Source organism: Pecten maximus, chromosome 18 (assembly GCF_902652985.1).
Source record: "Pecten maximus chromosome 18, xPecMax1.1, whole genome shotgun sequence".
In the NCBI taxonomy this organism is placed as follows: Eukaryota; Metazoa; Mollusca; class Bivalvia; order Pectinida; family Pectinidae; genus Pecten; species Pecten maximus.
The window spans coordinates 30364457-30377502 of NC_047032.1; the positions used below are offsets into that span (position 1 = coordinate 30364457).

The following is a 13046-nucleotide window of genomic DNA, read 5'->3' on the forward strand; positions in this document are numbered from 1 at the left end:
ATCACAATAACTGTACAATGTATCCCAATAACTATACAATGTATCCCAATAACTATACAATGTATCCCAATAACTATACAAGGTATAGCTGTATAACTGCACAATGTATCCCAATACTAGTAACTGTACAATGTATCCCAATAACTATACAATGTATCCCAATAACTGTACAATGTATCCCAATAACGATACAATGTATCCCAATAACTATACAATGTATCCCAATAACTGTACAATGTATCCCAATAACTATACAATGTATCCCAATAACTGTACAATGTATCCCAATAACTGTACAATGTATCTCAATAACTGTACAATGTATCCCAATAACTGTACAATGTATCTCAATAACTATACAATGTATCCCAATAACTATACAATGTATCTCAATAACTATACAATGTGTCCCAATAACTATACAATGTATCCCAATAACTGTACAATGTATCCCAATAACTGTACAATGTATCCCAATAACTGAACAATGTATACAATAACTATACAATGTATCCCAATAACTATACAATGTATCCCAATAACTGAACAATGTATACCAATAACTGAACAATGTATACCAATAACTATACAATGTATCCCAATAACTATACAATGTATCCCAATAACTATACAATGTATCCCAATAACTATACAATGTATCAATAACTATACAATGTATCCCAATAACTATACAATGTATCCCAATAACTGTACAATGTATCACAATAACTGTACAATGTATCACAATAACTGTACAATGTATCCCAATAACTATACAATGTATCCCAATAACTATACAATGTATCAATAACTATACAATGTATCCCAATAACTGTATAATGTATCTCAATAACTGTACATTGTATCACAATAAATATACAATGTATTCAGTTATTGTATAATGTATTCCAGTAAATTACAGTGTATCACAACAAATGTACATTTAAATAACTGTAACATGTACCACGATTTATATAGCATACTACCATTTTTTTCACTCGAAATCATTTTGACATAGAAATGTTTGCTCTGTGTCGACCTGACAAACATAGACCCACTTCACGAATGTGATTCTAATAACACTGCACGTTATTATGTGGAAGCCTTGGAATCCTCGGGTTATACAAACTCGTCTGTCCTCAATATTTACTTGGCATTGCCCCTTTACACCATCAAATAATACATTGATTGCGTAGTTTTCCTACAGGATTAGTTGGTTACCTCGGGGGAGGGTTTTATATAAGTTGTATGACTTGTGCCTAATCCTTTTGTTACAGATAAAAACATGTTTAAATCAAACCTCTAAACTGAAATTCTCGTTGAAATGTTGACAAGAATCTATACGTATGGGACTATTTACCCAACCCATACTTACAAATAAAGTTAAAATTTTCTTGTAAATCTTACATGTATTTTTTCTCTTTATTTACAGAAATGATATGACGTAATCTACCAGGACTGTGACGTCATCAGATAGACATTCTACATAAGTACCTATGATGGCGAAGCGTCAAAAGAAAATAGTTTATGGAGACCAAATCCAGCGGTCGGAATACAACGATGGCGTCCTTAGAAACAACAACCGAGCTAATAATAGATTATCTCGCGAGATGTTAATGTACGAGAAAGCACAAAAGGTCATTTTAAAAGACCTCGGAAAAGAGACCCAGTTATTACGTACAAAATTAAGTATGTCCACTATAGCCTCTCCGCGTTTATCATTCGCTAAGAACACAGTTACAGACATCGAACCTTTTACCATATATGGCATGTCCGCCAATCCCAAGAGCAAAAAGGAACCCGTCCGAAAAGTAACTCTAAAGCCAATATATCCGTCTGTTGGAGATTCAACCCCAACCCCCAGGGCAAATTTCCACCCAGGAACAAGTTTCGTAAGTTCAAAAGGTCATGTAGTGGTGAGTTCAAGCTCACGGAACGGATTGGTGGACTCGAGAAACGACAAAGTGAACTCGAGGAGTAGTTTGTTAGAATCACGAAATAGTGTTTTAAATTCTCGAAATGACTTCATTGACGGTTCAGTGAGCGCTAGAGGCGGCATGCCTGACCCTCGAAGTGGAAAAATAAATTCACGTGCAAATTTGAACAGTTCCCGGAATAGCGGAGTTCAACTTAGTTCATTATCTACCACCTCTGGCAAATTGCAATCTTCAAAATCCAGAAAAGCGACGAAATCTGGTAAAACTGGAATTTCTAGTACCGATAATGAAAGTGATTTCTCAACAACTGAGCCACGAGGGGGAAGAACAAGTGTCATTTCCGACATAAAGAGTCGACAAGCCCCCTCTCGGCTGAGTTTTATCGAAATACTTGCGGAAGCTGAAGAACGAAAGGCAAAAGAAGCAAAACTTGAAATAGAAGCAAACTCGGTCACAACGCCAATGCTTCGTCCGAGAACGCCAGTTCTGACTGCTGATGGTGACGTCACCGCACCATCAGATGCCGTCAACAACCATGACGAAAAGGGTCGGAGAGGAAGTCACTTAGGGGCTACACCTAAAGCTACGGCTGTGACCATTGACCAGGATTGAAATTGGCAAGGTTTTCGGATGTAACATGGATCATTATTATATATAACAGTTCCAACGCAGCCGCTAGAGATCGAACCCAGGGCACCTGGCGCACCAGGCTGATGTTGTACTGATTAAATTAAAGTAAAAAAAAAGCCTGTAGTAAAAGTCGGTAGGGAACAGCTGGTAACCTACCAGAGTGTCACACAGGGCGAAAAAGGGAGATAACTAGGGAAGTTTTTTTTTTTTTACGGATTTTCTTATCTGTTTCTGACGTTATATCAAATTTCTTATTCTAGTTTAATTTAAAAAAAAAAATTTATAGACTAAATAATTTAATTTACCGTTTTGTTTTTTATGTGAATAATAATCCTGGTTCATAAATGTATTTCGGTCTTATGCTTGCCGTATTTGTACATGTATTACAAAACAAACATTTCCATGTTAGTTAGCTTAGTAAAGTCACAAACCTTTGTTTGATTTATACAATGAATCTTATAAACAACGTTTAGATAGACAAAGTGTATTGCTACATTAATATATTCACAATGTTCACCGAAATGCATGTATTTATTTACAAACAGTATTAATTATCGGGGGGGGGGGGGGGGGGGGGGGGCGTTACCAGGTATATGTTCAGTACTTGTTAATTTTTCCCAGGGACACGGCACCCTCATAAAACATAAATAATGTATAAAATGTAATTTATTATTAACCATTGTAACGTGTCTTGCCCCTGTGTATCCAATTGTTACCACGTGATCACCGTTATTGTTTGTACGTAGTAGTTAGACTCGGTGACGTAGCAGTTGATGTCTTTGATGACGTTTAATCGGAGATAACGGATGAGACGTAGGAAAACGACTTGGAAAATGAATGTAAATCTTGTTATAACAGAGCCGTGTAGTATAATGTTCAATATTGATAGTGTTATCGTCGTCACCTACCTCTTCCAGAGTTGTCGTTCCTGATTTACAACTTCGCGTGAGTATCAGGAACGATAACTCTCACAGGGAACCTCGGTTAGAGTTAGTGTGAGGATAGGTTTTATAGTATTATGGTATTTATAATATTATACGAACAGTAAAGATTGAATTGTCACATATGTAAATGTATTTCATATATGTTTGTTTTTTTAAATTAAAATTAAAGTTAATTTATTGAATAAAGAACACAATACACCGAATCTAGAGTTTTGTTTTTGTTTGTTTGTTTTTTCTACACTACATATTGCTAGGTATTACCTGTACTGTTTTTTAACGTAAACGAACAAATAATATCATTCCATTTCAACAATCAATTTATCGAAACATCGTGTATTAACGACACAATCTGCCGACCAGAAGGTAAGTTCCGTGATGGTTGTCCTATTTACAGTAGAATTCGTGGATTAATACCCGATACACACCTCTGTATATAATATATAACACACTCAGTGTCAATTTGACGTTAACACGTTACCAGACTCTTCCGTGTCCAACCAGGAATCATTTTAAAGAGCATGGATTGTGATGAAATATACCAGAAACTATCGGAACATTTTTAATACAGGCAAAATATAGAACAGAAGAGCAGAAGAAAAAATACAAGATTCAATAATTCATGATCAATTATAAAGTTTATTCATATTCGAATTCTGAAAGAAACATCCATATACAATTGGTTTAAATCTTGAGGTCGTGCTCCCATTCCGATTCCAGGTTTTTAAATCCGTCCAGTTTCCTAAGGCCGTCAACATAGATCCACTCCATCGCCCTATATGGAGCCAATAGTTTACAGTAGTACAGACCGCTCGTGCTAGCCTGAGATGATTTGTATGGCACGTGGAAGGATTCGGACGTGACATGGACGCCATCTACGTCATCATCGTACAGCAGTTCCTATAGATTACGACATATTATCAGTGACTACAGGGTTCAGAGGAGTTACTTCCCCTTTGACATAGAATCATTTGTCAGTGCTTAATTGAGTTATCTCCCATTGTCCATGTGTTTTTTTTATCTTCTTTGACGTCAAGGCATAAAAGAATGTTTCATTTTTCATTTTCATTTTTTAAGAATATACTTAATTCCAAAGAAACAATTCAGCATAAGAGAGTCTATATATTTTTTTATCGTTATGATATTTATAGAAGATTTTACAAAGCATTACATCTTACAATAGACTGTCCATAATAAAAAAGAACCACATGTTGTAATATTTACCTGAAGCAACCATGTTTGAGCGCTGGGGGTCACAACGTCTTGTTCAGCTATAACAGGGCGCCCCTTTTTGCCGAAACGACTGACAGCAAGGGCAGACGACTGGCCGAGTGCGTACTGCAGGGCTGCCTACAAACAGTCGAATCAAAATATTGTTGTCGGTGGAATTGACTCAGACGACGTGTCCACTACGCTTTTGTAACATTCCCCAAACTTACGGTAAATTGACCTACTATAAACATACTATCTTATTTATAATGTATTGCGACGATGGAGGTTCACGGTGTTCATTATATAGTCTTGAACACCGGGGTGCCATTTTCACCGAATTTTAACCCCCCCCCCCCCCCCCCCCCAAAAAAAAAAAAAGTTCTATAAAAAAAATAATAAAAGAAGTTCTATATACACACTAGGGAATGTCCAAATATACGTTATATATCGGTTACCAAATCCCAAATACATCAAGGGAGGTAACTGGTCACTACGAACCTGATTGATTGAATTACAACTCTCGTTGTTTTCCATGTATGTCTCATTTGGCAGGAAGACCTTGACGGCGTCACGTGACTTCATCTCCGCCTGGAGCTGTGCCGGCGACATGTAGAAAGTGGATACATCTAGAGGGTTCAACTGCATCGAAACTTGTGTGTATGTCGTAATCGTCAGAAGGCCATCCTTATACGTCATATCCGGTACCGACCTGGGCAGCTGATTCTCGGACACCACCTTGTTTATTATCTGTATTTTAACCAATACTCGATATTTTATTGTTGTTTACAAAGAGAAAAATTATTACTGTTAATGGTATATCTTAATTTCACAAATATTATCATGAATTATCTAATGAATGAATCCTACATATTTATTTTGAAACAAATTTTAACACATATTTAAAAATGGTATGTTTTCATATTAGAGCTTTTATCAGGATAAGTTAACCACATCAAGTTATTGCATTGTAATGTATCGCCATTTTGATATTCGAACTTTGAGGCATGGGCGTACACATCAGTGGTTGATCTTTTTGAGTTTAAATGTGTTCCGAAGTCAGACATGGTATACATGGATACGAACCCTGACATTAGAGGTGTCCCGAAGTCCAATCAGAACAGACTGGGCCTCACTGGTCCACCGAGACACATGTAGCGGGTTCGTGGAGACACTCTTCATGTTCGTCAGAGGCTGATAAAGGAAGTAAAACATATGTTCGTATAAAAACCTTTTAAAATAACAGTCAACGACCGAACTGTACAGCTGTGTAACCTCAAATTGTTGTGTACAATGTGTACAACCGAACTGTACAGCTGTGTAACCTCAAATTGTTGTGTACAATGTGAACGAACGAATTCTACACAATGCGTGGACACTCGGAAACTGGGTGAAAATGACAATCACATAGTTTATTTGCACACGCTGGACGTTTCTATCGTTGTTGATTTACAATATTATTAATGTATTTAGAAATAGATGTTGATATTAATTGATTACATATTCATTATTAAGTCAAGAGTTCATATCTGAGATACATGTAAATCTCGTGCAGACCAGTTATAAAAGGATGTGCGTGTATTTATGAAGCCACACATGACTAGTACAAGTACACAGAATCTCGTATAATATGCGCTCGTGCCTTTTGGTAGCGTTGTGGATCCCATTTTAAAATTGAGAAAAAATAGAACAAATTAAAACCAGTTATAAGCAAAGTTTACCTCAACATGCGGACATTACATAGATATTTCCCTTACACCGGCAGTGGATTTGTTCCCCGGATACTTTTAAATGGTAGTTTATTTATTCGTTTACACCAGTTGAGCCTCGTTGTCATTCGTCTTCCTATGTATATTATGTACATGATCTTACCGCCATGATGTATCCGGTTTTTGTGTATCCTTCCAGGAGAGTTTTCCGTCCGTCCGCGATCACAGAACTGTCAGCTGTCTGAATATTGGCTGCCATGAAGGCGTTTGTGTACTTTGCGATGAGTGAATAGGCTGTCGCATTCGTCACTTCCGGTTCAAGGTCGTAGGCCAAAACCTCGCTTGGCATGGTACCAGAAGCGAATTGGCCGTGATTGACTCCCTCCATTGTTATAACTGGTGTTGTGTACATCGCGCTTTTGTTCCTTTGTACATATGCGACTAGTGTCCTATAACCATAGAGATATTTAGAAATACAGGTTAACCATGATGTGTGTTTTGTTTGTTTGTTTGCTTTTTAGTTATCTGTATGGCTCCATAAAGTAAAATTAAACACTTCCAGCTAATTGCGTAGATAAAGGCGTTATTTGCTTTGTTTTGGGAAGACAACATTTTAGCGAATATAATTTTAGTTTTTAAGCAGGAAGGAATCATTTAAAGATATGATATGTCGTAAACGGCGGATCTAGATATGTTTTTAAAAAGTGAATAAAAAGGATAAGAATGCACCATTTTAGAACTTAAAATATCCCCAGACACATAAACCAATATCTCACGTACTGGTACGACTCTTCTATCCTTGTCAATCTGACCAAACCATCAAGGTCCCCAGAGAGAGTCAGCACCGGAACAGGATATGACGTCGGGTCATCGTTTCTAGACAGGTATGATGCAAACAAAAGGGCCCCAGAAAGTCCTCTGTGATGGTTTAGTACGTAGTTCGCAGTGATCTGTCCTGTTTGTGTCAGAAACCAATAAGATAAAACAACAACAACAACGACGACGACGACGACGACAGCAACAACAACAAATCTACTGCGGTAGTTTCGTAAAAGAAAACGTTGAATGGTATGGAGTCAATATGAAGATATATAATACTGTTTAAAATACAGTTGTCTTCTGTATGTATGCATGCAATCACAAGTATAATGCTTAACTAAAAAATAATAATAAAAGAAAGAAAAAACACGATGGTTTTAATATAATTCAATATTCTACTACAGCATAGTCTGTTTTAACGATTTATAAGCAGATAACCGAATCCTGTCCTTCTATACTGTTAATTTTACAACAAATTGATACTTTTATACCAGTTTGACTGTTTCAGATTAACAGAACAGACTATGCTAGTTTCACACTTACCGCTGAGACTGTCCTGATGAATGTTTCAGCTTGACAGAAAAAAACAAACTATCTGTGTTCTTACTCACCGCCGAGACTATGTCCTGCCAGGAAAATAAGTTTCGCTCCTCGTTTCAGTAGCTCCCCTTTGGCTTTGTTTACAGCGCCCCCTATCTGTAAGGGATTTACGAGGTTTCCGAAAAAGCCATCCAACAATGCCACCCATACCTTGAGATCACTGTCGGCTTGGATTGCCTCCCCTTAAACGAAAACCACACATTCCGTGAGACGTATTATGGGAGACTGTCGTGTAGGAGTATATGTTGCTAAGCGATAACGTCTAGGTATAGTCCACAGTTTTGACACGTTTGATCTATGTCGACTATAACATATTGTGTTCCGTTAGGGCCAAATTTCCAATATCGCTCCTTCGCTCCTTCGCCATCGTGTTTTCGCTTCTTCGCTTCTTCGCGTTTAGGTCGAAGGAGCGAAAAAGCGATATTGTTTGGCACTGACGGAACACCATACATTTGTATGTTACAGCTTCTCCCAACTTTTGTTCTTTATTTATAATCAACACGTATTTTCTCTATCTTATATAATCTTACATTGACATGGAATAATTAATTTAATTACATATAGACACAGGTAACAGACATTTATTTTTTTTATGACTGACTTTCAACCAACCAAACTATAGTGATACTGTCCATTAATAGATCTGTAAATAACTGACTTTTGAATGCATGCCAGATTTTAACTTTAGTCAATTTGTTCTCGAAGTGACCCAATAATCGCGATACTCATTATGGCATATATCACGTAACGACTTATTGTACTCTAGCTTTACCTTACATAATCTGTCCATGATATATATAGCGAGGTTCATTTCTTTACTTGCGTGTTTTCTTACTTGATACCTATAACAGACGCAATGATATCCTCTGTTGTTGAAGTTCCGTCTAAATACCAGAGGTTGGCAATGACATAAAACAGTCAGACTTAAGATCTTTTTGTTTCGTTAGCCGGGAATATATGTCAAAGATTCCAAGTAACAAGGACTACAGATCCTCAAGGAAAATAAAGGCAAGCATCAACAATTCATTTTATGATTTTGTGCAAAAATCATGTCTGAGTGTGATTATTATGGAAAATCGGTTTAAATATGTGTACAATATATAGGTTCCCGAATGTCCCCCCTCGTTTGATGTACATCTGTTTTTTGGATGTATTCGACAGTAAGTTTTATGTGTCATATTGCAAAAATGTTTGGTGGAATACAAACGATATTATTCAATTAGACTCTGTTGGTATTAAGAATACGAATGTGAATACAACGATTAAATTGTCTTTCTGATGATTTTTTCAAAGTAATAAGTTCTGTCAGGGTTTCTGACTTCCTGGTAACAGATGAGCAACTGATCTAGAAAGTTTTTGTGTACAGACAAAATGTTCTCGTGAGAGTACTTCTGTACTTCCATATTGGTTATAAACTATCGGATAAAAACTGGATGTTTGTCATTGTCTCGACTCTTAACACGTCTATACTCCGTAGTTTGGAGGTTAAACGAACATTCAGGACTGATGTTTCGTCCGGAGTGGATTGGAGTTAGACAGATATATCTGGCTTGAAATCTGTTTATTTTGATTCTTTGGAGATTCATACATTGTAATATTTCTAAAATATTAAATAAGAACTGTCTAACAGCGAATGAAAGGGGCAGATCGGAACATGGAGACTTACCTCATGTACCACCAAACAGACGAGCGCTAGTATAATTTATGATAGACAGTATTTATATTGCATATTTATTACTACATGTCCCCTGTCTTGCCATTTGACGCCGGATGAACTGTGGTGTCCTTGCAACCTGGAACATTTTATCGTCCCTATTCAATCCTTTTGTAAACCTTGACTTGTTAAAAACATCTCGCGGATTTCAATAGAAATATTTTCATTTAGTCCTCCACCATCAACATAGGCCTTTGTAAATTTCACATTAATGTTATGTTTTTAGCATTTCAAAATTCCCACGTGAATTTTAAAAGGTCAGCTGATACTTTTTGACCAATGATATTGTTAAAACTTTTGAAGACCGTTATGCAAGGTCTCCATTCAATATATCTAAAATTAGGTCTGTGGTATTTCTGTTGTGGTATTACTGTTGGATGGATGTTTATGTTGGGATCAAGTTAAACATACTTGAGAGAAACCAAATCTTACCAACTGGTCTGTAGGCCCTTCCTGGTATGTAAGCCCCCGGAACAATTATCAGCCCAACTTCCGGTCCAGTTTTCGTCGGTGTCAATATGTCGACTGTCACCCTCTGTAACGAGGACACCACACATGTCATGAAGATAGCGAAAACGAAAAGCGTCTTATAACTTTCCATTGCAAACGCTTGCTTCAAAAACAAAATTCACTGCAACGGGTCTGTTATCCAACTATTATATCCGGAAGTGACGTTTGATCGGTCAGGGTCAAAATTGATATTAACAATCGGATGATTGTTAACCTTGATGCTTGCATCCGCCTAACCTGATCTGCATATCTGATTTAACAGACAGAATAAATGTTTGTAGACATATCATTATACATGATACATATATGACGTTCAATAATCAAAGATTTTAGAAAAATCAGATCATCAAAATGCCCGAATCATGTAGTATTTTACCCTGGACTTCTAGACTTTTGATACGTTACGACTAACCATACATTGTACATACCAGACGTGGATAAAGAAACCGGGTAGATTATCTATAAGGAGGGAGACCTGATGATACCCCGGACAGCTATCTCTAATGGTACACCCTGTACCCAGTATTGTTAGGTTATAGAACCAGTGTCACACACATTCTCACAAACTCGGTACAATTCATCTAACTTTGATATTTACTCGGAAAGATTCCAAATTGTATAGACAGCCAAAGGAAACCTATATAGTTTGTATTTGCTGTTAATTTAACCGTAACAACATTACACAACGTTTAAGGGTTCATTTTAGAGGATGAATACGATTTGATGTCTGTAGTTTATCAGTTGTTTATCGAGATTACTAACAGGTACGAGTCTGTACCACTACATATTTTGTATGTCAACATTTATGAAACATTACGAGAGTTTGATTGGACTTACCTTGTACGGCGTACGAAAGTACATCATTGTATGAAAACCTCACATAGAATGTTGGTCATATTTCAAACGATAAAAGTATTTATCTAAAAAATTATTCATAAAAATTATCATTTCAAATTTATAACAGAAACTCTTATTTATATTTGTATTTTTTTATATGGTTGTTGATTTGTTAAATTGGGCTGCGGTGGCCGAGTGATTAAGGTGTCTCGACACTTTATCACTAGCCCTCCACCTCTGGGTTGCGAGTTCGACACCTACGTGGGGCAGTTGCTTGGTACTGGCCGTAGGTCGGTGGTTTTTATCCGCCACTCCGGCTTTCCTGGCACGTCCTTAAATGACCCTGGCTGTTTATCACACAAGGAAGATTTCTCAATGAGATCCTGGTGTCGACAGTGAATCCCCCACATGTACTTCACAAATTTACATCTCTCAAAAAATGTGTCGTTAGTTTCCCCCATCGGTAGTCGCCATTTGTCAAAGAAATCGTGAAAATATAATGACTTTCTAGATATTGGATCAAATCGGACATAGGTAGAGTGGTGATGCTATAATTCTTAGAAATTTGAGAATCGTCACGCCTACCTATCACGATATCAGCTCTGGGAGGGTCGGGTGGCATAGTGGTAACACACTTGCCTTTCACCTAGGTGGTCGGGGTCCGATTCCTCGATCGGACATGAAAAGGTATAAGGTCACCTATCTGACCAAGTTAATACCAGTAGATATAGCTTGTTTCGCAATTATTACGTATATGTTTATTGTGTACTGACGTGACATCTACATTTGTATATATGTGGCGGTATACTCTTCCATTAGTGGCGATAACATTGACGTACAACATGTATAGGAATTTCCGGGACTACTTATCAGTTTAAATACTAACGAAAACATCATATGGTGCACTATGAAGACTAGCAACTTTTCTGTAAAGAACTTATTTTATTTAAGGAATAGTTCCGGCCTTTTTATCGTTTACTGGTGTGTAAACTGTACTTCGTTACAGATATTTTAAATGACGCATGTTAGTGAAAATATTACTTGCGCATTCACACTAACTGCGTCTGTGTGCACTGGCTATAAACAATGTATTCCTACACGTCAGATGTCCTATAACGAACACACCCCAGGAATGTAAGTATATTGTTATGATTTCAAATAAATAAGTAAAAAAGTCCTTCCCCAGCATACGTCACGGAGATTATATAAAACAGTTCAGTTATAAGAATTAAGTGCAGTTAATGTTTTAATTACACAGATCGACGGGTTGTTCTATTGTGACTGTATTGATCGTGAAAGGTTTAAATCATTGAACTTTCTAATCCGTTAATGTAGCATAATGTGGAATAAAATTGTTAATTTGATGAATAATAGAAATGCTGGAGATATTTCCAACTTTTAGAAAATAGTCATGCTCATCAAAAATAAATTTATCTCAATACTTAGCATTACTTTTAAAAATATGAACGGTTCAAGTGGTTATTATAGATCCTAATTAAGCTAACAGTCCTGTCCGTCCGATACTTTTATTTAAATACGTTTCACACTATTACGACACTATTCACACCTATTAATCTATAATCCCTCATGTACTTGTTAATATACAAAGGGGACATGCTGCCGTTAGTGTGATTATGTTTTACTTCTAAATCAGATTAAGTCTCGGAGTCCGTCAGAACGTCTTTATATTGCCGGTACCAGTGTTCGATAATGATTTATGTAATAATGGTTTCTTACCCAACATTCTGACGATTTTAAGTCGGTATCTTGATCTCCTGTTAACAGAAATGTCTGTTACAATGAGATAGCGTGATGTGATGATGACAGATTTTTGGTGACAGAGTCCAGGTAGAGACAAGAATATCATCTAATCCCCCGAACTCTTATCTCAGTACTCCCGTCGGCGACAGCTTCTACATAATTCCAACAAGCAAAATAATCTGTGCGTTTTTCTTTTTCTGGTTTGACTTGTATTCGATGAGATAAAAAGCGTCATCTTATAATACCACAATTATGGGCTGTGTCTACAATTCCATATGTCAGGAATTAACTTCCTCTAAAAACGTCTTTTATAGTATTCTTACATTTGGGTATAATTTATTTAAAACTTATTGATGGAATCAGTTTTGTTGAAAATAAT

General features: G+C 36.7%; 2 protein-coding genes across 2 annotated transcripts in view; one reads left to right on the top strand and one right to left on the bottom strand.

Moving 5' to 3' along the window:
• Window positions 1-3714, top strand: part of LOC117316743 — a 36587-nt gene extending 32873 nt beyond the window's left edge. Inside the window, exon 2 of the mRNA XM_033871504.1 lies at window positions 1433-3714. Within this exon, the coding sequence (XP_033727395.1) occupies window positions 1497-2549 (1053 nt within the window). The 5' untranslated portion in view covers window positions 1433-1496 and the 3' untranslated portion in view covers window positions 2550-3714. The remainder of the gene's footprint in view (window positions 1-1432) is intronic.
• Window positions 3715-4127: 413 nt separating this feature from the next.
• Window positions 4128-10263, bottom strand: LOC117316744. The gene is made up of 8 exons (XM_033871505.1): window positions 9992-10263; window positions 7857-8027; window positions 7207-7381; window positions 6590-6875; window positions 5804-5911; window positions 5219-5467; window positions 4733-4858; window positions 4128-4408 (listed from the first exon to the last, which is right to left on the bottom strand). Exons 1-8 carry the CDS (start codon window positions 10158-10160, stop codon window positions 4193-4195), a joined length of 1500 nt encoding a protein of 499 aa, XP_033727396.1. The 5' UTR covers window positions 10161-10263; the 3' UTR covers window positions 4128-4192.
• Between the last annotated feature and the right edge of the window lie 2783 nt (window positions 10264-13046).